This window comes from Pseudophryne corroboree, chromosome 12 (assembly GCF_028390025.1).
Source record: "Pseudophryne corroboree isolate aPseCor3 chromosome 12, aPseCor3.hap2, whole genome shotgun sequence".
NCBI classification, from domain to species: domain Eukaryota; kingdom Metazoa; phylum Chordata; class Amphibia; order Anura; family Myobatrachidae; genus Pseudophryne; species Pseudophryne corroboree.
In genome coordinates this window covers 103,794,112-103,821,039 of record NC_086455.1, presented here as the reverse complement: position 1 = coordinate 103,821,039, position 26,928 = coordinate 103,794,112, and the positions used below count along the sequence as shown (strand labels likewise).

Below are 26,928 nucleotides of genomic sequence, written 5' to 3'. Positions count from 1 at the left end.
CCATTGTCAATAAAAATATTTGTCACTGCCTCAGCACACTGCCATTCTCCTTGATAACACATACCTTGCACAGGTTACTATATAAATCACAACGTCTTTATAAAATGTGTTCTCGGTCGGCAACGTATTCTCAAGACTCCCAATTATTGCTGCAAAGAAAGTTAATGCCGGCATACCCCCTTCATTCCATTTACATTCCATACTGGATAGTTATTATCTTATAGGCATGTTAATATTTTGTGATTTGCCATTTTGCTAGAAATAAAAATAAATCTTCAAACCTCTTTTGTGAACAACAACAAAAAAACATTTTTACAACCACATTAAACATACTTTGCTTCTTTGTGTAAAAGCTGCAAAATGTTCAGTGTATCGGTTTAAGTCCCAGGTTTTACTTAACTTTTCTCTGCAAACCCCACAGCTATGTCACCTCCAGAAGCCAGTGGCGGAAGGTGATGAAAGGTGAAAGAAGTCTCAATCAACAACCTATGTTGATTAACTGGGGTGCAGACCAAAGGGATGAGTGGGGAGGAAGGGCATCTGCTGCGAGATGCTGCCTCTGGGAGCTCTCACTGACAACAGCTGACAGCCAGCTGAGCCAGGAAGGGAGGAGGGAGCAGGACTTCAGATAAAGTTTGTCCCGTCAACAGGCGTGTGCTAGGGGAGGAGGACGACCGCCCCCCTCTGTATCCCTGCCTGAGTGGGACCCAACCCAGGAGAAGTTATGGAGATTCAACAGCAGCCAACCAAAGAACGTCGACCACGTCCTAAACAAGCAAGGACAAGGACAAGCCAGGTACTTAAAAAGTCACTTTCCATACTTGCAGCCGGCCACACTAACTTTCACTTTGCAACACCCACAGGCAAGGTTGGACTGGCCCACAGGGGCACAGGTGAAACCCACGGTGGGCCCCACTGTCTGGGGCCCCACCCCCTCTAGGGATCAGGTTCCAGACTGTGCACTTGAATTATAAATTATACATATGTTACATTATACTGCACAGGACTACTATATGATGTATTCTTTACAGTGCATTGTGGTTATTAATCTGGTATATTATCATGCATGCAATAGCAGTTTTACTATACTGTGTGTGTGTATATATATATATATATATATATATATGTATGTATCAAGGGGCCCAGACCATGTGCTCTCTAATGGTAAGTCAATGACTAACCACACCTCCTCTGGAGACTGACCACACCCCTACACATGGGCCCCTACCACTGCATTCCCCCGGTGGGCCCTTCATGCCCCAGTCCAACACTGCCCACAGGTCAGTTTGCATACTGCCTGGTAGACTCACATACTGGTAGGCACACCTGCAGGTCAATTTGTGCACTGCCAGGTAGACTCACATACCGGTAGGCACACCCACAGGTCAGTTTGCACACTGCCAGGTAGACTCGCATACCGGTAGGCACACCCAAAGGTCCGTTGTGAAATTTATAGTCTTTTTCTTTTTTTTGCCCTAGAAGACTACAAGTCGGCAAGAAGAACCTTCCGACAACAACAACCCATCAGAGGAATCCGGAAGGAAGATTCAGAAGATCCCACGTTTCAGCGAATCAGAGAGCAGTGCCTTGGTCGAAGCTGTGGACAGATCCTATGACATGCTGTACAGACCAAGGGCACAGAGCACAGCACCAAAACTTAAAAGGAAGATTTGGAACAACATTGCTAAACAGAGTCACTGCAGTTTCTGGAATCCGTCGGGACTTCAGGAACTGCATGGAGAGATACAGCGACTGCAGAAAACAAGTGAAGAAGAGATGGGAATGCAGTGACGCCATGAGATGGGAACCGGAGGTGGACCCGATTTGAACCTCTGTCACGAAGGAGATCTAAGAAGACAGCAGGAGAACGGAGGATGGCTGCACACACATCAGACACCAGGAGGGAACAACATGTTCCCGAATAACCTCCTGCCACAGAACTGGACGAATCTGTGCCACTCGACACAGGTATGGGTCGTTGGGTAGACACAACTTAGGTCGACAGTCATCAGGTCAACCATGGAAAGTCAACAGGCATTAGGTTGACAGGGACAATAGGTCGACATGGTCATTAGGTCGACAGGTCAAAAGGTCGACTTTTTTTTCTTTTTTTGGCGTCATTTTCTTTGTAAAGTGACGGGGAACCCCAATTACTGCACTGTGTCCCCTCGCATGGCTCGCTTAGCTCGCCATGCTTCAGGCAAGGTTACCATTCTGATCGTAGTCCACGTGGATTGTTAAGTATGAAAAAATCCCAAAAATGAAAAAAAAAATATGAAAAACTCATGTCAACCTTTTGACCTGTCGACCTAGTACATGTAGACCTATTGACCATGTCGACCTTCAGTGGTCGACCTAATATCCGTTGACCTAACGATCGTATCCCCTCAACACGCCAACCATCCCCAGCGTGTTTGAGTCCACAGGAGGACACTTTTGCAGGATTGGAAGGCAGCCACTCGGTACCTTCTTCAGTCCCAAGCAGAAGAGTTTCAAGAGAAGACATGGGTCGAGTCAGGGATGTCCCAATACCGACGGGACCTCAGACCCAAGAAGGTAGAAATGTGCTTGCATTGGGTTTTTTTGGGGTAATACTAAACTTGAAAGTACTTAATTTTTTGTGTATTTTTCATGTCTTTTTTTACAGAAGACATGCCACAAACCAGCTCCGGATTGGCCTCAGGAATTGGGCCATACTTCAGGCCAGAATTACTACAGGAAGAATCGGAAGAGGAGGATGTGGATCCACAGCCACCTGTTTCCATGCCTCTTGTGAGTAATTAGAATATAGATATGTATAATGTTTTTCACATTAAAAAGTTGTGCTAAATCCTTTACAAGTGTAATTTGCGCTGTAACTAATTTTTTGTTTTTAAATTTCAGCTTCAGCAATTCCATTGGTGCCGGATCTTCAATGAGGAAAGCCACCTTCACAAGTGGAAAGAGTCTGCAGCTGCGTCAGGACTCCTTCAGGGACACAGTCAACATCCAATTGGAGGGCATGAGGAGGACAATGGAGAGTATGGTCAACACTCTCCAAAAAATTCAGAAGACACAGCAACAGGATCGACACACCATCATGGACAGTCTTCAGATTCTCACAACAGCTGTCTGCAAATTGGTGGACAACGCGGCGTGTCAAAGCGCCACAATGGACAGCATGGCAGCCAGCCATCAGCAAACAGCAGAAAGTCTCAGCCTCATCGCGACTTACATACAGCTCATCTCAGAAAAACTTCCTGGAGCACCGCAACCAATGCCAAGACCACCACCTCCAGCTGCACAGAGACCCCCACTGTATGCCCTTGTTTCAACAACACCGTGGTAAGGACAATCACACCAATACCAAGGGTATCAAGGGATGTAACCCGTCTGCAGGCATACGCGTGCAGCTGCACCAACAAGACCTCCAAGAAGATGGCCACCACCAAACACACCACCAATTCCGGATCCAGATGAAGAAGAGGACACTGGAGACTAAACATGGTTGTGTAATTTCATTCTTTTGTATGTGTATTTTTGTGTCCCCTTATTCTCCCTCCCATTAATTTATTTTTTTCTTTGCAATGTTTTAACATGTTTTTTTCCCCTGAGTAGGTTTTAAATTACAAAGGAGTTGGGCATACGATCTTAGGTATACATGCGCGTGCATGTAAAAATGTGAAAGGATGACAGCTTCTTTATATTTTGGCTACGGTTTATTCAAATGGGCCAAAAAGAGCAAATTCTGATCCCACGTTTCTATTTTTTTTTTTTTTTTTTTTTAAATGATTTGAGTTTGTCCCATGATGTGTTAGAGGATTATTCACTTGTGTTTTCCAATAAGGATGGTCCAAAATTCGGCTTCAGGAAATCGAAGACCGTGGAGAGGTAACAATGGTGAGTAACATTTCTCATGCAACACCCAACCACACAAACCCTACTGTAGTCCCAGTAGGCCAGTGGTTTCCAATATCTGTCCACAAGTATCCCCAACAGTACATGTTTTACAGGTCCCTTATCAGTTGGGCAGGTCTAAACTTTAATCACTGCTACATTGTAAAACACCCACGGGAGGAGCAAATTATATTTCTTGCAAACTTGTGAGAAGACCTGGAAAACATGAACTGTTGGGGGTACTTGTGAACTGAGGTGAGGAACCACTGCATTAGGCCATGGTACTGCTATCTGCGGCTCTCCTGCTGCTGTGGAACTATACATCCCAGCACGTTCTTCCTCAGTTATAGCGTGTCTTGATATCAAAGAACATCACCTTCCAGCATTCCCTGCTACCAGGTGCAAGGAGGGCTGGGCTGTGTAGTTCCACAACAGCTAGAGGGAAATGTTTTGAGAACTGTGAACTTAACATTCAAGTACTTATGTGTATTTTTCTATTTGTTTCAGGTATTCTACAAAAAGAAAAACATAATGGTCTATCTAGTTCAAGAATCACACCAAAAGAATAAAGTTTTCAAGTTTTATTTTTAAAGTCAAAAAAGATTTTTAAACTTTCTTTAATCAATAAACTTTTAAAATACTTCCAAAAATTGTGTTTTCTTTAACTGTAAACCAAATTGATTTTGAGGTGGACAGTGCTACATGTGTAGTAGTGATAGTGGGCAACACATAACGACACAGGGGGGGCCACATTGCAAGTAGGCCGTCATGGTAGAAGGTGGGTTGTCACGCCACTTTCCACTGCAGAGGGGTTTAGGGTCTTCAAGTACATCCAGGGGAAACCTGCAAAAGAGAAAAAGGTTTAATGGCAAGTGATAACAGTGTGTTTCATTCCACTTTCGAAAGAGGGGCCCAGGTACGCTGCATTGGTAATTAAAAAAAACAAGTGTTACAAAATTGCTGGATTAGGGTACAGCATCTCACCTGAAGGGTACTCCTGGTCACTCCTCAGTGGGGGGAATCCATATGACAAGTAGGCCGTCATGGTAGAAAGGGGAGAGTCAATGCCACATTCATCTGTAGAGGGGTTCAGGGTCTTCAAGTAAATCCAGGGGAAACCTGCGGAAGAGAAAAAAGGTTTAATGACAAGGTTATAACAGTGTTGTTTCATTCCACTTTCCAAAGAGGGGCCCAGGCACGCTGCATTGGTAATTTAAAAAAAATAAGTGTCACAACATTGGTGGGTTAGGGTCCAGCAACTCACCTGAAGGGTACTCATGGTCACACCGCAGTGTGGGGGGGCCACATCTTCAATAGGCCGTCAGGGAAGAAGGGGGGTCAGTCAGCGCAACATTCAGCTGGAGACGTGTTCCAGGTCTTCAAAAACATTCAAGAGAAACCTGCGGAAGAGAAAAGATTATTTAATCAAAAGGTATTACAGTGTGTTTTGTATCAAACAGCAAAAGTGGGGCCCAGGTACGCAACATTGGTAAAAAAAAACACAAGTGTCACAGCATAGCAAGTTTAGGGTGCAGCATCTCACCTGAAGGGTACTCCTGGTCACACCACAGTGGGGGGGTCCACATCTTCAGTAGGCCCTCAGGGTAGAAGTGGGGAGAGTCAACGCCACATTCAGCGGGAGACGTGTCACTGGACTTCTTGAATATCCCAGAGAAGCCTATGGAAGAGAAAAGATTTTTAAATAAAAAGGTAAAACGGTGTCTTCTATCATGCAGCAATACAGGGGTCCAGGTACACAGCATTGGTACAAACACATGTGTCACTACATTGCTGGATTAGGGTGCAGCATCTCACCTAAGGGTTGTCCTGTGTTACAGGTGGGTTAAGTTCGAGGAGACCCAGATGGGTGGATTCCCAGAAAAGTACTTTAACAAATAACTTGAATATATAAATATGAATTTATTGTATACTTAGGTAAGGTTATTGATCAATTCAGTAGATCCAGTTTGATACAGCAGTTATATTCAGATCATCCTGGTTCATCCAGGCTATCTAGTCTGCTTTAACATTGAAAATTTCTGTCTTATATAGGCTGGAGAACTCCTGAGTAAGGCTATTTCATATGTACAAAGTTCATATTATTGTTACGTTCCCTGTACTTGGTACTCCAGAGACTGGGCGGATGAGCCCCAAGTACAGGAACGTGATGCTGCGGTAAGAACAGGAGTTCAGCAGCAACCCCTACAGAACCCTGACTACGTTGTCTCGCCTATGTGGTCAGTTTACGCCTGCGAGACAATGTTTGCTTGGGCCCACGGCAGCCGCGTTTGAAGGGCGGATTAGGTCTGCCCAACTCCGATGCCCCCCGGTCTTAGTAGGAGACAAGGCGTAAACCGAAACGTGGCGAGAACAAGGGGAACCTCTAACTAAACGAAAATACAGGAGGTAGGGGGAGGCTACAGAAAACTGCAACAAAGGTATGTGCGGCGCGGCCACCAAAACGGACAGAAACAAAGATATGTGCGGCACGGCCGCCTAGACAAACGGTAACAAAGGCGACGCTGTTCTGACGCCAAACAAGACACCTGTCGTATCTCGTCAAGGACAGCAAAAAGCGGAAACCTCCGCAGAAAAGGTCAAAGTCAAACTAAGAGAGTGACACGGCCAAGGCCGTAAGGTGCGGCAAAGCCGCTACTCACAACACCGATACAGGTGCACGCAGGTGAACTGGAACCCCACGGCTGTAGACACTGGAACACAGGACTGAAAGGCTGGATTGTCACCAATAACAGATTCCGGACACAAAGATTCAGGACACAGTATTTCTGGATCACAGGAGAGCAGGATCACCGAACAGACACACTCCTAGGCAGGAAGCAGCTCAACAAGAAGCTATCACCGGCGGGGCTGCCTTAGTCTGGCTTCCATAAAAATCCCTGCAGACCAATCAGGCAGCCCCAGGATCCTGATTGCTGCAGCTGTCTGTGGGCGCATGGCACACAGCGTCCCGGCTGCTTAGCAACCACCAGGACCGCTGTGCAGAGCGGTCGCCTGGCGTCCCTGGTTGCCGAGCAACCAGCCGGGGAGCCACAGATCGAAGTGACGTGCCGACCCTGTTGCCACGCAACGGCCGGGAGCTGGCGCGACCCGCTACACCACCACCGCTAACAGTACCACCCACTTGAGGAGGGGTCAAGGGTCCCCTACACCCAGGTTTATGAGGAAATTTCCCAAAAAAGGCTTTCTTTAACTTAGGGGCATGCAAATCCTTGTACCGGACCCAAGATCTTTCCTCTGGGCCAAACCCCTTTCAATGGACCAGAAAACAGAGCTGACCCCGGGAAAACTTGGAATCTAAAACCTTCTCTACCAGGAACTCCTGTTGGCCCTGAACATCCACAGGTGGTCTGCCTTGGACAATTTTCCTAGGAAATTTTCTGGAAAGAACACATGGTTTCAACAAAGAACAATGAAAAGTGTTAGAGATTCTAAGTGACTTCGGCAACAGTAGCCGAAAAGCAACCGGATTGACTTTCTTGATAATAAGGAATGGCCCGATGAACCTGGGTCCCAATTTAGCCGAAGGTTGTCGGAGTTTGATGTGACAGGTTGACAACCACACCTTATCTCCCACCTTAAAGGTGCATGGGCGTCGGAACCTATCTGAAAAAAAAATTCTCCTGGAAGGCAGCTTTCTTAAGGGCAAGGTGTACCTTCTTCCAAATAACTCTGAGGTGGGAAGTTAAAGCTAAGGAAGAAGACAATTAGGAGTCAAGGAACTGGCTCTAGGATGAAAGCCCAGTACCGAAAAGAATGGAGACACTTTGGTGGAAGAATGACACGCGTTATTGTAAGCAAACTATGAAAGGGGAATATAATCTGACCAATCATTCTGAAGCTTTGCAGTATAAAGACGCAGATATTGCTTCAGTGATTGATTAACCCGCTCCATCTGTCCGTTGGATTGCGGATGGCACCCCGAGGTTAAACTGAGTTTCATGTTTAATGAGGCACAAAAAAGCTTCCAAAAACGGGCAATATACTGTGGTCCCTGGTCTGAGACGATATCCACAGGTAATCCATGAAGCCTGAAAACATGGCAGAGGAACAAGACTGCCAAAACTTGAGCGGACGGTAATCGGGGTAAAGCAATGTAGTGAGCCATCTTGCTAAAACGGTCTACGACTGCCCAGATCACCTGAAACCCAGATGAAAGAGGAAGATCCACCATGAAATCCATGGAAATGTGTGACCATGGCCTGAGTGGAATAGCTAAAGGCATAAGCTGCCCAACGGGCAGGGACCGGGACACTTTGTGCCTAGCACAATCGTGACAGGAGAGAACAAACTCCCTAACATCCTTAGAAAGATTAGGCCACCACACCGAGCAAGAGATTAACTCCAAGGTTTTAGCAACACCAGGATGGCCAGCAACCTTATTATCATGAAACTCTGTGAGGACACTGCCTCTCAAGAACTCAGGAACAAAGAGACGACCAACAGGCGAATTACTGGGAGCCTGCTGCTGAACCTGGACTAGCTGTGTGAGCAAATCCTGTGCGAGGCCGGCCTGGATAAAGGATGTTGGAATAATGGGAGTTGCGGAAGAGTGGTTATTGTGAGCAGGAAGAAAACAGTGTGACAGGGCATCTGCCTTGGTGTTCTTAGAACCGGGCCTGTAGGTGATGATGAACTTGAACTGTGTAAAGAACAGCGCCCAGCGCAACTGCCAGGAATTAAGCCGTTTTGCAGACTCAATATATTGCAAATTCTTGTGGTCAGTGAATACCGTAATGGTATGGTTAGCTCCCACAAGTCAGTGCCTCCACTCCTCAAAGGCCCATTTGACTGCCAACAATTCCCGATTACCAACATCATAGTTGGATTCTGCAGAAGAGAATTTCCTGAACATGATGGCACAAGGGTGTAGCCCCAGAGACTTGGGATCTTCTTGAGATAGGATGGCTCCCACTCTAACCTCAGAGGCGTCCACCTCGATGACAAAAGGAAGATCAGGATTGGGGTGTCTGAGGATAGGAGCCGAGACAAAGGCCTGTTTCAGAGCCTGGAAGGCCGACTCGGCTTGAGGTGACCACTTAGAAGGGTCGGCACCGTTTCTAGATAATGCCACAATAGGAGCAACCAATTCGGTAAAGGAATGAATAAAACGTCTATAATAATTCGCAAAACCCAGAAACCTCTGAATTGCCTTCAAGTTAGTGGGTTGAGCCCAACTTAAGATAGCCTGGAGCTTCTTAGGTTCCATAAAAAAAACCTCTGGGGAAATAATATATCCTAAAAAGGACACCTCAGTAATGTGGAAATCACATTTCTCCAATTTGGCGTACAAATGGTTCTCCCGCAATTTTTGAAGCACTTGCCGCACATGGACAACATGCTGGTCCGGAGACTCTGAATAAATCAAGATGTCATCCAAATAAACAACGATGAACCATCCTAAAGTCACAGAGGACATCATTAATAAGATCCTGAAACACCACAGGAGCGTTAGATAGACCGAACGGCATCACAAGATACTCGTAATGTCCGGACTGTGTACTAAATGCCGTTTTCCACTCATATCCAGATCTTATTTGGATGAGGTTATACGCTCCTCGGAGATCATCAATTGTACTGGCGGGGTTTGATTGGTAATTACCCCGTTAGAAAGAGGACCACCGTCTAACCCGCACATAGTAATCTGTCTATCTAGTTGAAGCTGCAGAACTCCCAGAGCCTGAGCCCAGGCAAGATCCATAAAGTTTCCGGCAGCTCCACTATCAACAAACTGCGAAACAAAAGTACTCTGACTTCCTGAAGATATTTTGGCGGGAACTAATAAGGAATCATGTGAGGAGACTAACTGCAGACCAAAGTGAACCACCTCACAGTTCACTTGGTCTGAGCATTTCCCTTTTTATTCGGGTAGCTACACGCAAAATGTCCCTTGCCGCTACAGTATAAGCAGAGCCCTGAATTTAACCTTTTGGTTCTCTCCTCGTGGGACAGCCGGGAAAGACCCACTTGCATGGGCTCCTCGACGTCCTCAGAGAGAGCATACACACATGAACTAGGCCTGAAACTAGCCCCTCTTTCAGTCCTCTATTCTCGGAGACGGCGATCGATCTTAGTAGCTAGCTCCATGAGCTTATCCAACGTCTCCGGAGACGGGTACTGAATAAGACTATCCTTGATCACTTCTGACAGGCCGAGGTGAAACTGACTGCGCAGAGCAGGGTCATTCCAGCAACAGTTGTTCGACCAACGGCGAAACTCAGTACAATACACCTCGTGGGATTTTTACCCTGTTTTAGTGCACGTAAGTGGCTCTCTGCAGATGCCTCCCTGTCAGGATCATCATACAACAGACCTAATGACTTAAAAAAGGCATCCACAGAAAGTAAGGCCGCGTCATCGGGTTTTAGCCCAAAGGCCCAAGTTTGTGGGTCACCTTGAAGTAAGGACATCACTATACCCACCGTTGGGACTCTGTACCCGAGGACCGGGGCCTTAAACGAAAGAAAAAAGTTTACAACCCTCCCGAAAATTAAAGAAATCTTTTTGGTTTCCCGAAAAGCGATCTGTGAGATTCATCTTAGGTTCAGGGGTCACACTCGGGGAGGCTCGTAAAAGGTCCTCCTGAGACCTCACCCGGAGGGTAAGATCTTGCACCATCTGAGTGAGCTCCTGAATCTGGTTGGCCAATACCTGGCTGAGGTTCTATCCTAATACTGACGGATTCATGACAGAATTTCAGAGCCACCCTGGTAGTATAATTTGTTTTTTTTTGGGCCGGTGATAATGTTACGTTCCCTGTATTTGGTACTCCAGAGACTGGGTGGATGAGCCCCAAGTACAGGAATGTGATGCTGCGGTAAGAACAGGAGTTCAGCAGCAACCCCTACAGAACCCTGACTCCGTTGTCTCACCTACATGGTCAGTTTACACCTGCGAGACTATGTTTGCTTGGGCCCACGGCAGCCGCGTTTGAAGGGCGGATTAGGTCTGCCCAACTCCGATGCCCCCCAGTCTTAGTAGGAGACAAGGCGTAAACCGAGACGTAACGAGAACAAGGGGAACCTCTAACTAAACGGAAATACAGGAGGTAGGGGGAGGCTACAGAAAACTGCAACAAAGGTATATGCGGCGCGGCCGCCAAAACGGACAGAAACAAAGGTATGTGCGGCACGGCCGCCTAGACAAACGGTAACAAAGGCGACGCTGTCCTGACGCCAAACACGACACCTGTCGTATCTCATCAAGGACAGCAAAAAGCGGAAACCTCTGCAGAAAAGGTCAAAGTCAAACTAAGAGAGTAACACGGCCAAGGCCATAAGGTGTGGCAAAGCCGCTACTCACAACACCGATACAGGTGCACGCAGGTGAACTGGAACCCCACGGCTGTAGACACTGGAACACAGGACTGAAAGGCTGGATTGTCACCAATAACAGATTCCGGACACCAGGATTCAGGACTCAGGACACAGGATTTCTGGATCACAGGGGAGCAGGATCACCGAACAGACAAACTCCTAGGCAGGAAGCAGCTCAACAAGAAGCTATCACCGGCGGGGTTGTCTTGGTCTGGCTTCCATAAAAAGCCCTGCAGACAAATCAGGCAGCCCAGCCCCCGGATCCTGATTGCTGCAGCTGTCTGTGGGCACGCGGCGCACAGCGTCCCGGCTGCTTAGCAACCGCCGGGACCGCTGTGCAGAGCGGCCGCCTGGCGTCCCTGGTTGCCGAGCAACCAGCCGGGGAGCCACAGACGGAAGTGACGCGCAGGCCCTGTTGCCACTAACAATTACGACATATACATAAATGCTAAGAAACAGTAGGGGGCACTGTTGCCTCAATTGTGAGTATTAGAAATAACATAAAAATATCAATGTATAACATGGATTATATAGATTAACACACAAGGTGAAAACACCATTGTCTTACTATGAAGACACAAACATTACAATGTTGACATATGTCCAACTCCAAACACTTGTCTTGTTTTTGTCTGTCTCATATAACCAGACAATGAACATTGCCCTTGCTTGTAAAATATACCTGTCAGGAATACTGACAAACACAGAACATATCAGTTTGTAATAAATATATATTCCCCTTGTATTAAATATATATATATTTCCCCCTTCTTGTCCTATTAAAAACACCATATTATATTCATAACAAACACCAAACACCTTTCTAAAGATATAACATAAAGCACTCATATAATAATCAAATGAAGTTAAAAACATGAATTGTGTATAATCAGTATGCTACCTGGCATGTAATGGGTAACAAGTACTATCCTCAGACTGTTTACTCATTCTGTTCTTTGTATTTGGTGTTAAAAACACATGAGAGCATGATCATGATGAGATTGATAATAGTGAAACTTGTATTTTGTATCACTCCTTACACCTGGTCACACCACAGTGGGGAGTCCACATAGCAAGTAGGCTGTAACGGTAGAAAAGGGGCTGTCAGCGCCACTTTACAATGGGGTACAGGGTGCAGAAGGTGGTTTAATTAAAAGGTAAAATGGTACACAGCAGTGTAAAACAAAACACAAGTGTTACAGCATAGCAAGTTGGGGTGCAGCATCTCACCTGGTCAGTGATCAGTGTCTTGTGCTGCATCGTGCTGCACAGTGTCAGTTCTCAGTAGTATCATCAGTGCTCAGTATCACTACTCAGTAGTATCATCAGTGCTCACTATCACTGGTCAGTGCTCAGTGTCTTGTGCTGCAGTGTCAGTTCTCAGTAGTATCATCAGTGCTCAGTATCACTGCTCAGTAGTATCATCAGTGCTCAGTATCACTGGTCAGTGCTCAGTGTCTTGTGCTGCAGTGTCAGTTCTCAGTAGTATCATCAGTGCTCAGTATCACTGCTCAGTAGTATCATCAGTGCTCAGTATCACTGGTCAGTGCTCAGTGTCTTGTGCTGCTCAGGGTCAGTTCCCAGTATCACTGCTCAGTAGAATCATCAGTGCTCAGTATCACTGCTCAGTGGCCAGTGTCTTGTGCTGCATCATGCTGCTCAGTGTCAGTTATCAGTATCACTGCTCAGTAGTATCATCAGTGCTCAGTATCACTGCTCAGTAGTATCATCAGTGCTCAGTATCACTGGTCAGTGGTCAGTGTCTTGTGCTGCTCAGTGTCAGTTCTCAGTAGTATCAGTGCTCAGTATCACTGATCAGTAGCATCATCAGTACTCAGTATCACTGGTCAGTGCTCAGTGTCTTGTGCTGCTCAGTGTCAGTTCTCAGTAGTATCAGTGCTCAGTATCACTGCTCAGTAGTATCATCAGTGCTCAGTATCACTGGTCAGTGCTCAGTGTCTTGTGCTGCATCTTGCTGCTGTAGGGTGCAGTGGTAGTGTCCTGTCACTGTGCATAGGTCATCATCATTCCAGTCACAGTGGTATCTGGTATCCATCTAGTGGTATCTAATTCCAGACATTACAGCCGTCTAATTCCAGATATTTTACTGGCATATAATTCCACACATTAAAAAATGGAGAACAAAAATTTGGAGGGTAAAATAGGGAAAGATCAAGATCCACTTCCACCTAGTGCTGAAGCTGCTGCCACTAGTCATGGCAGAGATGATGAAATGCCATCAACGTCGTCTGCCAAGGCCAATGCCTAATGTCATAGTAGAGAGCCTGTAAAATTCAAAAAGCAAAAGTTCAGTAAAATGACCCAAAAATATAACTTAAAATCGTCTGAGGAGAAGCGTAAACTTGCCAATGTGCCATTTACGACACAGAGTGGCAAGGAACGGCTAAGGCCCTCTCCTATGTATCTCATGACTAGTAGTTCAGCTTCACATGAGGATGGAAGCACTCATCCTCCCGCTAGAAAAATGAAAAGAGTTAAGCTGGCAAAAGCACAGCAAAGAACTGTGCGTTCTAAATCACAAATCCCCAAGTAGAGTTCAGATGTGTCGGCGGGTGCGATGCCTGACCTTCCCAACACTGGATGGGAAGAGGTGGCTCCTTCCACCATTTGCACGCCCCCTGCAAGTGCTGGAAGGAGCACCCACAGTCCAGTTCCTGATATTCAAATTGTAGATATCCCTGTTGAAGTACACCAGGATGAGGATATGGGCGTTGCTGGCGCTGAGGAGGAAGTTGACGAGGAGGATTCTGATGGTGATGTGGTTTGTTTAAATCAGGCACCCAGGGAGACAGTTGTTGTCCGTGGGAAGAATAAGGCCATTGACATGCCTGGTCAAAATACCAAAAAAGTCACCTCTTCGGTGTGGAATTATTTCAACAGAAATGCGGACAACAGGTGTCAAGCCGTGTGTTGCCTTTATCAATCCGTAATAACATCATCCCTTATACGTCACATGGAGCGCATTCATCAGAAGTCATTGACAAGTTCAAAAACTTTGGGTAACAGCGGAAGCAGTCCACGGACAACTAAATCCCTTCTTCCTCCTGTACCCAAGCTCCTGCAAACCACACCACCAACTCCCTCAATGTCAATTTCCTCCTTAGACAGGAACGCCAATAGGCCATGCAGGCCATGTCACTGGCAAGACTGACGAGTCCACTCCTAACTGGAATTCCTACAATGGATCCTTGAGTGGAACGCCTACTGCTGCTGGCGCTGCTGTTGTTGCTGCTGGGAGTCGATCGTCACCCCAGAGGGGAAGTCGGAAGATCACTTGTACTACTTCCATTAAGCAATTGACAGTCCTTTGCGAGGAAGATGAAATATCACAGCAGTCATCCTGTTGCAAAGCGAATAACTCAGGCCTTGACCGCTATGTTGGTGTTAGACGTGCGTCCGGTATCCACTGTTAGTTCAAAGGGACTTAGAGAATTGCTTGAGTTAGTGTGTCCTCACTACCAAATCCCATCTAGGTTCCACTTCAGTACGCAGGCAATACCGAGAATGTACACAGGTGTCAGAAAAAGTGTCCTCAGTGTACTAAATAATGCAGTTGTACCCACTGTCCACTTAACCACGGACATGTGGAGCAGGGCAGACTAAGGACTATATGACTGTGACAGCCCACTGGGTAGATGTATTGCCTCCCGCAGCAACAACAGCGGCGGCACCAGTAGCAGCATCTCGCAAACGCCAACTCATTCCTAGGCAAGTTACGCTTTGTATCACCACTTTCCGTAAGAGGCACACCGCTGACAACCTGTTACGGAAACTGAGGGACATCATCGCACATTGGCTTACCCCACTTAGACTCTCCTGGGGATTTGTGATATCGGACAATGGTGGTCATTCCGAGTTGTTCGCTCGCTAGCTGCTTTTAGCAGCATTGCACACGCTATGCCGCCGCCCTCTGGGAGTGTATCTTAGCTTAGCAGAATAGCGAACGAAAGATTAGCAGAACTGCTACTAAATAATTCCTTGCAGTTTCTGAGTAGCTCCAGACCTACTCCTAGATTGGGATCACCTCAGTCCGTTTAGTTCCTGGTTTGACGTCACAAACACGCCCTGCGTTCGGCCAGCCACTCCCCCGTTCCTCCAGCCACTCCTGCGTTTTTACCTGGCACGCCTGCATTTTTTAGCACACTCCCTGAAAATGCCAAGTTGCCGCCAAGAAACACCCACTTCCTGTCAATCACACTACGATCACTCGAGCCTAGAAAAAACGTTGCTCGAGCTTGTGTAAATCTCCAAACTTTTGTGTTAAATTACTTAGCGCATGTGCGCTGCGTTCCATGCACATGCGCATTTTCCACCTAATCGCTGCGTTGCGAAAAACGCCAACGAGCGAACTCGGAATGACCACCAATGCCACCAATATTGTGCGTGCATTACATGTAGGCAAATTCCAGTACGTCCCATGTTTTGCACATATAATTAATTTGGTGGTGCAGAATTTTTTGAAAAACGACAGGGGCGTGCAGGAGATGCTGTCGGTGGCCCGAAAAATTGCGAGCCACTTTCGGCATTCAGCCACCGCGTGCCGAATATTGGAGCGCCAGCAAACACTCCTGAACCTGCCCTGCCATCACCTGAAGCAAGAGGTGGTAACGAGGTGGAATTCAACCCTCTGTATGCTTCAGAGGATGGAGTAGCAGCAAAAGGCCATTCAAGCCTATACATCCAACTACGATATAGGCAAAGGAGGGGGAATGCACCAGACTCGAGCGCAGTGGAGAATGATTTCCATCTTGTGCAAGTTTCTCCAACCCTTTGAACTTGCCACACGTGAAGTCAGTTCAGACACTGCCAGCCTAAGTCAGGTCATTCCCCTCATCAAGCTTTTGCAGAAGCAGCTGGAGAGATTGAAGGAGGAGCTAAGACAGAGCGATTCCGCAAAGTATGTGGGACTTGTGGATGGAGCCCTTCATTCGCTTTGCCAGGATTCACGGGTGGTCAATCTGTTGAAATCGGAGCACTACATTTTGGCCACCATGCTCGATCCTAGGTTTAAAGCTTACGTTGTATCTCTCTTTCCGGCAGACACAAGCCTGCAGATGTTTAAAGGCCTGCTGGTGAGACAATTGTCAAGTCAAGCCGAACGTGACCCGTCAACAGCTCCTCCTTCATTTGCTACTGCAACTGGAGCTGCCAGGAAAAGGATAAAATTTCCAAACCCACCCGCTGACGGTGATGCAGGGCAGTCAGGAGCAAGTGCTGACATCTGGTCCGGACTGAAGGACCTGCCAATGATTACTGACATGTCGTCTACTGTCACTGCATATGGTTCTGTCGCCATTGAACGAATGGTGGAGGATTATATGGGTGACAGCATCACTGTAGGCATGTCAGACAGTCCGTACGTATACTGGCAGGAAAAGAGGCAATTTGGAGGCCCTTGCACAAACTGGCTTTATTTTACCTAAGTTGCCCCCCCTCCAGTGTGTACTCCGAAAGAGTGTTTAGTGCAGCTGGTCACCTTGTCAGCGATCGGCGTAGGAGGTTATTTCCACTAAATGTGGAGAAGATGATGTTCATCAAAATGAATTATAAATTCCTCCGTGGAGACATTTACCAGCAATTGCCTCCAGAAAGTACACAGGGACCTGTGATGGTAGATTCCAGTGGGGACGAATTAATAATCTGTGATGAGAAGGAGGAGGAGGATCTACACCCTGAAAGGGGTGAGGAATCTGAGGGTGAGGATGAGGACGACATCCTGCCTCTGTAGAGCCAGTTTGTGCAAGGAGAGATGAATTGCTTCTTTTTTTGGTGGGTTGATTAATTTCTTCTTTTTTTGTGGGGGCCCAAACAAACCAATCATTTCAGCCACAGTCGTGTGGCAGACCCTGTCGCTGAAATGATTGGTTTGTTAAAGTGTGCATGTCCTGTTTATACAACATATGGGTGGGTGGGAGGGCCCAAGGACAATTCTATCTTGCGCCTCTTTTTTTATTTATTATTTGCATCATGTGCTGTTTGGGGACTAGTTTTTGAAGTGCCATCCTGTCTGACACTGCAGTGCCACTCCTAGATGGGCCAGGTGTTTGTGCCGCCCACTTGGGTCACTTAGCTTAGTCATCCAGTGACCTTGGTGCAAATTTTAGGACTAAAAATAATATTGTGAGGTGTTCAGAATAGACTGGAAATGAATGGAAATTATTGTTATTGAGATTAATAATACCATAGGATCAAAATTACCCCCAAATTCTATGATTTTAGCTGTTTTTGCATTTTTAAAAAAAATCACCCGAATCCAAAACACATCCGAATCCAAAACCTGAAAGGGTGGTTTTGCCAAAACGCGTCCGAATCCAAAACACGACCGCTGACCCGAATCCAAAACCAAAACACGAAAAATGCCCGCTGCACATCTTTACTCTGAAGCCACTATGCTGCAAACTCAGGTTACTTGCCATCCTGGGTTCAGCAAAAATTAGCAGCAGTAACCAGTAAATGGATACAGGAACTAACAGATGGTCCCACAGCGCTTATAGTGGAGGCACCAGGGACATGTGTGGCCACTTACAGATGGGGGAGAAGGTGAATCAGTCTGGCAGGAAGGGGTGAGACCCTGTGTGGTGTGAGCAGTGCGGTGACTGGGAGGAGGAGGGGTCAGTGCAGGAGCTGCAGATGATGTGTGTGAGGAAGAGGCAGATAATCGGCTTAACTGCTTTATATATACTGAACGCCGGTGGAGAAGTTGGGTCATGTGCTCACCCCTCCCACACCACGCACAGGCCATGCCAAGACCCCTGCAGTCAGCTGCTATTGGCTACTGGTGCCTACTACCCCCAGACTGGCCGGGAGCTGTGCAGGACTGGTGAGCTTACACATGACAGTACTGGTGTATATAGTGCAACATCATTATAGCCTTACAGATATACAGCATCTATATATATGTGGCACCCCACTGGAACTCCCTTCATTCCACATTTTAGTATCCCTACTTTCCTGGACTATAATACTGCTTGGCTGTAACGTGTGACTGGAGCTGCAGGGGTTAACTGGATTTCACCCCCCAACTGACGTCAGCAGCAGCTACAGCCAGAACTGAGCAGACACTAGGACCCAGGAGAACGCTTACTGCTTACAGTCAGATTAGAAATCCTGGGATGCATTTGATTGGCTTCCGCTTGGTGGGAAGAGGAGGAGGCATTGTTACTGCCCAGAGTCTCCTGAGGTGACGGGGAGAGAGAGGCTGTGAGGAGAGGCAGTCTGAGGAAAGTGCTCTATGGACGGCTGGGGAATGGTGCAGTGACGGAGCAGCAGTCACATAGCCCGTGCTGGGAGAGTCCCGCTGAAAAGCCCAAAGCTGCCGGAGGCAGAAGCAGTGACCAGAGCTCATGGAGAGAAATACTGAGCGGAAGAGGGAGTCGCTGCAGAGGATCTCCTTGTCCCACTAAAGGGGAAGCAATGCCGATACCGGAGGGCTGCGACAGGCTGGCCAACGCTGAGCATACATGGCGGTAGTGAAGGACAGCGGGCAGTCACCAACCAGGGAGAAGCCACACTGAGCTGGAGAGGTTCCCCTTAGAGTGCCCTAGTCGAGCCTGGTAAGACAATTCCCCTGCCCTATACCACCACCGCTGAGAGAGGAACTATTTCCTTGATAGTAAGCCCCACATCAGACAGCCTCAGGGATAGTGCCCCTAGGAGGGACAGAGACTGTTGCCCTCTATCTAGCCAGCTATAGCTACTTTGAGACTGAGTTAATGTATAATTTTGGCCAGATAGAGAGTCACACACAGGTTGCCCCATCCGGCCACAGAAAGAGTTTGAGAGTGCCCATACTTATAATCCTTCGAACCTAGCATCAGTCTGTGAGGATGCTGAGGTACACAAAAGTGCAGGGATTATACTACAGGGAGCCTCTACAACTGTCAGCTTCAGTGGGACAGTATTGTGCCTTCTTTATTCATTAACGAACTAAGTTAGGATTTGGCCTATGGGGGTAATTCTGAGTTGATCACAGCAGCAAGTTTGTTAGCAATTGGGCAAAACCATGGGGGTCATTCCGAGTTGTTCGCTCGGTAAATTTCATCGCATCGCAGCGATTTTCCGCTTAGTGCGCATGTGCAATGTTCGCACTGCGACTGCGCCAAGTAAATTTGCTATGAAATTAGGTATTTTACTCACGGCTTTTTCTTCGTTCAGGCGATCGTAATGTGATTGACAGGAAGTGGGTGTTTCTGGGTGGAAACAGGCCGTTTTATGGGCGTGTGGGAAAAAACGCTACCGTTTCTGGGAAAAACGCGGGAGTGGCTGGAGAAACGGAGGAGTGTCTGGGCGAACGCTGGGTGTGTTTGTGACGTCAAACCAGGAACGACAAGCTCTGAACTGATCGCAGATGCCTAGTAAGTCTGGAGCTACTCAGAAACTGCACAGAGATGTCTTTTCGCAATATTGCGAATCTTTCGTTCGCAATTTTACTATGCTAAGATTCACTCCCAGTAGGCATAGGCTTAGCGTGTGCAAAGCTGCTAAAAACGGCTTGCGAGCGAACAACTCGGAATGACCCCCCATGTGCACTGCAGGGGGGCAGATATAACATGTGCAAAGAGAGTAAGATTTGGGTGGGTTATATTGTTTCTGTGCAGGATAAATACTGGCTGCTTTATTTTTACACTGCAATTTAGATTTCAATTTGAATACACCACACCCAAATTTAACTCTCTTTGCACATGTTATATTTGCCCCCCCTGCAGTGCACATGGGCCCTCATTCCGAGTTGTTCGCTCGCAAGCGGATTTTAGCAGATTTGCTCATGCTAAGCCGCCGCCTACTGGGAGTGAATCTTAGCATCTTAAAATTGCGAACGATGTATTCGCAATATTGCGATTACACACCTCGTAGCAGTTTCTGAGTAGCTCCAGACTTACTCGGCATCTGCGATCATTTCAGTGCTTGTCGTTCCTGGTTTGACGTCACAAACACACCCAGCGTTCGCCCAGACACTCCTCCGTTTCTCCGGCCACTCCTGCGTTTTTTCCGGAAACTGTAGCGTTTTTTCCCACACGCCCATAAAACGGCCTGTTTCCGCCCAGTAACACCCATTTCCTGTCAATCACATTACGAACGCCAGAACGATGAAAAAGCCGTGAGTAAAATTCCTAAGTGCATAGCAAATTTACTTGGCGCAGTCGCAGTGCGGACATTGCGCATGCGCATTAAGCGGAAAATCGCTGCGATGCGAAGATTTTTACAGAGCGAACAACTCGGAATGAGGGCCATGGTTTTGCCCAACTGCTAACAAATTTGCTGCTGCGATCAACTCAGAATTAGGCCCAATGGCCCTTATTCCGAGTTGTTCGCTCGCAAGCTGCTTTTAGCAGCATTGCACATGCTAAGCCGCCGCCTACTGGGAGTGAATCTTAGCTTAGCAGAATTGCGAACGAAAGATTCTCAAAATTGCGAATAGAAATTTCTTAGCAGTTTCTGAGTAGTTCGACACTTACTCTGCCACTGCGATCAGTTCAGTCAGTTTCGTTCCTGGTTTGACGTCACAAACACACCCAGCGTTCGCCCAGACACTCCCGCGTTTCTCCAGCCACTCCCTCGTTTTTCCCAGAAACGGCAGGGTTTTTTCACACACACCCAGTGGCGTAACTAGAAATTTTTCTCCCCCAAGCCAAAAAATTCTTCGGCGCCCCCCCCCCCCCCCCCCCTTCATGCTCCATAATTGGGAGCAAGAAAGGGATAAATATGCCAAAAAAGGGGCGTGGTTTTGTTGGAGTGAGCGTGGTTTTGCATAAAGGGGCGTGGCATTGCAGGAAAGGACTACCTTATACCCCAGTTTTGCAACCTGCACGCCCATACGTTGGCCACCACAGGAAAGAAAAATAATCCTGATTCATGCCCCTTACATTATTTGTCATTTTTCCTCCTTATAGTAATGCCCAGTATACATTATGCCACATACTGCAATGGCCCTTAGACATTATGCCGCACACAATAATGCACGACACAATATGCACACACTGTAATGCCCCCGACACATTATGCCACACACCGTAATGTCTGTGACACATTATGCCACACACCGTAATGCCTGTGACACATTATGACAGGAATCGCAATGCCCGTTATACATTATGCTACACACTGCAATGCCCCTGATACATTATAGCACATACAATGTCTGTGACACATTATGACACACACCGCAATGTCCGTGATACATTATGCCACACACTGCAATGCCCGATACATTATAGCACATACAATGCCTGTGACACATTATGCCACACACTGCAATGACCTTGAGACATTATACCACAATGCCCGTGATATAGTATACCATACACCGTAATGCCTGTGACACATACCGCAATGCCCTGCCCGTTATACCCTATGCCACACATCGCAATGCCCGTTATGTATTATGCCACACTGCAATGACCCTGAGACATTATACCACATACCACAATGCCCGTGATATAGTATACCACACACCGTAATGCCTGACACATTATGACACACACCGCAATGTCCGTGATACATTATGCCACACACTGCAATGACCCTGAGACATTATACCACATATCACAATGCCCGCGATATAGTATACCATACACCGTAATGCCTGTGACACATTATGACACACACCGCAATGTCCGTGAAACATTATGCCACACACCGTAATGCCCATTACACATTAAGTCCTACAGTAAGGCTTCTAATTACTTTTCAATTACCTGCTCGTTGTCAGGGGTTTCATGCACTGGGTGTCATGCTCGTTGCCAGGGGTTTCATGCTCTTGGTTCCATGCACGGTGCCAGGGGTTTTCATGCTCAGGGTGTCATGCTCGTTGCCAGGGGTTTCATGCACTGGGTATCATGCTCGTTGCCAGGTGTTTCATGCACTGGGTGTCATGCTCGTTGCCAGGTGTTTCATGCACTGGGTGTCATGCTCGTTGCTAGGAGGTAGTCCTTGTTGCTAGGGCTGTGCTCCCAGTGCCACATATGTCCCCAGTGTACTTACATGCCCCAGTGCCAAATATAGTCGTCCCCCCCATGTGCCAGGTACACATATACCCCCCCAGTGCCACATATGCCCCCAGTGCCACATATGCCCCCAGTGCCAGATATGCCCCCAGTGCCATATATTCCCCCCCAGTGCCAAATATGCCCCCAGTGCCAGATATTCCCCCCCAGTGCCAGATATTCCCCCCGTGCCATATATGAGCCCAGTGCCAGATATTCCCCCCCAGTGCCAGATATTCCCCCCGTGCCATATATGCCCCCAGTGCCAGATATTCCCCCCCCGTGCCACATATGCCCCCAGTGCCAGATATGCCCCCAGTGCCAGATATCCCCCCCAGTGCCATATTTGCCCCCAGTGCCAGATATTCCCCCCCAGTGCCAGATATCCCCCCCCCCAGTGCCAGATATTCCCCCCAGTGCCATATATGCCCCAGTGCCAGATATCCCCCTCCCCAGTGCCATATATGCCCCCAGTGCCAGATATTCCCCCCAGTGCCATATATGCCCCCCGTGCCATATATGCCCCCAGTGCCAGATATCCCCCCCCAGTGCCATATATGCCCCCAGTGCCAGATATTCCCCCCCGTGCCACATATGCCCCCAGTGCCAGATATGCCCCCAGTGCCAGATATCCCCCCCAGTGCCATATATGCCCCCAGTGCCAGATATTCCCCCCCAGTGCCAGATATCCCCCCCCAGTGCCAGATATCCCCCCCCCCCGTGCCAGATATTCCCCCCAGTGCCAGATATTTCCCCCAGTGCCATATATGCCCCAGTGCCAGATATCCCCCCCAGTGCCAGATATTCCCCCCAGTGCCATATATGCCTCAGTGCCAGATATCCCCCTCCCCAGTGCCATATATGCCCCCAGTGCCAGATATTCCCCCCAGTGCCATATATGCCCCCCGTGCCATATATGCCCCCAGTGCCAGATATCCCCCCCCAGTGCCATATATGCCCCCAGTGCCAGATATTCCCCCCCAGTGCCATATTTGCCCCAGTGCCAGATACCCCCCCCAGTGCCAGATATTCCCCCCAGTGCCAGAAATGCCCCAGTGCCAGATATCCCCCCCCCCCATGCCATATATGCCCCCAGTGCCAGATATTCCCCCCCCCCAGTGCCAGATACCCCCCCCCAGTGCCAGATATGCCCCCAGTGCCAGATATTCCCCCCAGTGCCAGAAATGCCCCAGTGCCATATATGCCCCCCCCCTGTGCCATATATGCCCCCAGTGCCAGATATTCCCCCCCCCCGCCGTCGCTTTTTGGAGGGACACGGAGGGTACAGCTCACCTCTCCTGTGTCCCCTCCTGCTGCATCATCTCCGGCGGCCGCGGGTCTAATAGGGGGAAGAGCCAATTAGAGCTCACGGACGGCACTTCCCCCTATTAGACCCGCGGCCGCCGGAGATGATGCAGCAGGAGGGACACAGGGAGGCGCGCTGTCCCTCCGTGTCCCTCCAACAAGCGGCGGAGGGAAGGAGACTGCAGACTGACATGCGGACGCTCGTCCGCATGTCAGTCTGCTGTAAATCAGTGGCGCCCCCGCAGCCCCTCGCCCCCAAGCCACCGCGAGGACTGCGGGGGCAGTAGTTACGCCACTGCACACACCCATAAAACGGTCAGTTTCCGCCCAGAAACACCCACTTCCTGTCAATCACACTCCGATCACCAGAACAAAGAAAAAACCTTGTAATGCCGTGAGTAAAATACCAAACTTCTTAGCAAATTTACTTGCCGCAGAAGCCGTGCGAACATTGCGCATGCGCAGTTAGCAGAAAATTGCACCGATGCGAAGAAAAATAACGAGCGAACAACTCGGAATGAGGGCCAATGTCTTCTCTGTTATAAGACTGCCCGAGCTGTTTGCATGCAATCCATTGCTATATATTTCTGAGGAGCTGAACTGCATGGCTTTTTCACTACTGCCTCTGCTATTGGGGTAATTCCAAGTTTCTATTCGCAATTTTGAGAATCTTTCGTTCGCAATTCTGCTAAGCTAAGATTCACTCCCAGTAGGCGGCGGCTTAGCATGTGCAATGCTGCTAAAAGCAGCTTGCGAGTGAACAACTCGGAATGAGGGCCATTGGGCCTAATTCTGAGTTGATCGCAGCAGGAAATTTTTTAGCAGTTGGGCAAAACCATGTGCACTGCGGGGGAGGCAGATATAACATGTGCAGAGAGAGTTAGATTTGGGTGGGTTATTTTATTTCTGTGCACGGTAAATACTGGCTGCTTTATTTTTACACTGCAATTTAGATTGCAGATTGAACTCACCACACCCAAATCTATCTCTTTCTGCACATGTTAAATCTGCCTCCCCTGCAGTGCACATGGGCCCTCATTCCGAGTTGTTCGCTCGTTGCCGAGTTTCGCTATATTGCGATTAGTTGCTTACTGCGCATGCGCAAGGTTCGCAGAGCGCATGCGCTTAGTTATTTTACACAAAAGTTAGGTATTTTACTCACGGCATAACGAGGATTTTTCATCGTTCTGGTGATCGGAGTGTGATTGACAGGAAGTGGGTGTTTCTGGGCGGAAACTGGCCGTTTTATGGGAGTGTTTGAAAAAACGCTGCCGTTTCTGGAAAAAACGCGTGAGTGGCTGGAGAAATGGGGGAGTGTCTGGGCGAACGCTGGGTGTGTTTGTGACGTCAAACCAGGAACGAAACTGACTGAACTGATCACAGTGGCAGAGTAAGTCCCGAGCTACTCAGAAACTGCAAAGAAATTTCTATTCGCAATTATGCGAATCTTTCGTTCGCAATTCTGCAAAGCTAAGATTCACTCCCAGTAGGCGGCGGCTTAGCGTGTGCAATGCTTCTAAAAGCAGCTAGCGAGCGAACAACTCGGAATGAGGGCCATGGTTTTGCCCAACTGCTAAAAAATTTCCTGCTGCGATCAACTTGGAATTACCCCCATTGTCAATACTTATTTGCTATAGAACCGAACTGTGGTGTTAGTATACCTGGCCTGCTACAGCTCTTATCTGCATGCCACTCATTCCTGCTATAAAACTGCTTTGTGCTGCTTATAGCTCACTGCTCATATTGATTCATTGCTGTGCTATTACTAACTGCATACCTGCCTGTTAATAGAAAGAACTGAACTTTAAGGTTATATACTCTTCAGAGAGGACCCCAGAATGTTATTTTTTGTGCTCCTGCAGTATCTATAACAACTATTTTTACTCCTGATTTTTCTTTGTCCCACCTCGGAGTAAGATAAATGCTGTGTAATTAGGCTTATAAAATGTTCTTTCAAAAAACTTAAATAATAAAAAACACTATACTACGTTACAAATGCAGAACATTTTATATGTGAGAAACACAGGAAAACAACCACCCACTGTGACATGTGCTAAGGACGGTAGCGATGGCAACACATGAATAGTGATTTATTGTTAACGTAGTAAAATGATAGAACCTTTTTACAAGAATATACAGTATCCAATTGGATGTAAAAATGTACACACTGTAATGAAGAAGAATATATGGCTTTTATTGGCTAACTACTCTTGAAATAAATAAACAAAATATTTTATGATAACTGTCGTACCCTTACTAGAACGTATCCCTTCAGAAACGCAAAAAACATAATTTTAGTAATTTACCACATCAAAAAGTTGAGAATTTAGACAAAAAACTGTGGGGTCCTCTGAAAACCCCAGCTTGGTAAAGTACGTTGACGAGGTAGGCTTGGTATATTAAGGGTTAACTAAGTACTGAGCATCGTCTCACCTACATTTGTTTGATCTTTAAGACTAACTTGAGGAATTGCTGCAATTTCTTCAACTTTCTCAAACTTCCTTCGTGCTTCTAGCTAATCTGACAATGACCTTCACAGCAAGGGTCCATTGAGATTGAGTTACAGGGACTCATCACTGCCACCTGGTGGACACAAAAGTTATTATCAAGAGTACTAGACTTACCGTAAACAGTATATTGATGTATTCTACTACTTTACTGAAATATTACATTGTTATATTAGCTATGTGTTAGATCTTGCATGGGTATATGCTGCTACGTGTTACCGTTTGCATTGCTTTACCTTACTGAGAAGTGCACCTGGCCTTTACCAATTAAACCCACAGCGGTGACCAGTACGTTCCTGGTCAATAAAAGTTAAAGTCACCGTCCTAACGTGTGGTGATTTTTGGGGGTTGTCTTTTGGGAGTCCTCTGTCCATCTGCCTAGGTTTCAATTGTGAAAACTGTGAGGGGCAGAGATCTACATTGCTGCAGGATCAGGTACGACCACCTACATCTACAACTGACACTCTAATGCTTACCGTTACTTTGAAACGTTGTCACATATATACACTGCTCAAAAAAATAAAGGGAACACTAAAATAACACATCCTAGATCTGAATGAATGAAATATTCTTATTAAATACTTTGTTCTTTACATAGTTGAATGTGCTGACAACAAAATCACACAAAAATTATCAATAGGAATCAAATGTATTAACCCATGGAGGTCTGGATTTGGAGTCACCCTCAAAATTAAAGTGGAAAAACACACTACAGGCTGATCCAACTTTGATGTAATGTCCTTAAAACAAGTCAAAATGAGGCTCAGTAGTGTGTGTGGCCTCCACGTGCATGTATGACCTCCCTACAACGTCTGGGCAAGCTCCTGATGAGGTGGCGGATGGTCTCCTGAGGGATCTCCTCCCAGACCTGTACTAAAGCATCCGCCAACTCCTGGACAGTCT

At 47.3% G+C, this 26,928-nt stretch overlaps 1 protein-coding gene and 1 long non-coding RNA gene across 3 annotated transcripts; one reads left to right on the top strand and one right to left on the bottom strand.

The window, feature by feature from the left end:
* Nucleotides 1-653: 653 nt before the first annotated feature.
* Nucleotides 654-4,433, top strand: LOC134980369 (uncharacterized). The gene is made up of 5 exons (XM_063947166.1): nt 654-796; nt 1,480-1,968; nt 2,648-2,772; nt 2,884-3,879; nt 4,384-4,433. The coding sequence occupies exons 2-4, from the start codon at nt 1,801-1,803 to the stop codon at nt 3,326-3,328; spliced, it is 738 nt and encodes a 245-aa protein (XP_063803236.1). The 5' UTR covers nt 654-796; nt 1,480-1,800; the 3' UTR covers nt 3,329-3,879; nt 4,384-4,433.
* A 73-nt stretch (nt 4,434-4,506) lies between these two features.
* LOC134980367 (uncharacterized) lies at nt 4,507-26,202 on the bottom strand. Of its 2 annotated transcripts, none has more exons than XR_010190383.1 (5): nt 25,952-26,202; nt 5,420-5,554; nt 5,141-5,276; nt 4,861-4,995; nt 4,507-4,719 (listed from the first exon to the last, which is right to left on the bottom strand). It is a non-coding gene; the product is annotated as an uncharacterized LOC134980367 (long non-coding RNA). The 2 variants fall into 2 exon arrangements; XR_010190382.1 differs by having other exon boundaries at nt 25,956-26,201.
* Nucleotides 26,203-26,928: the final 726 nt, after the last annotated feature.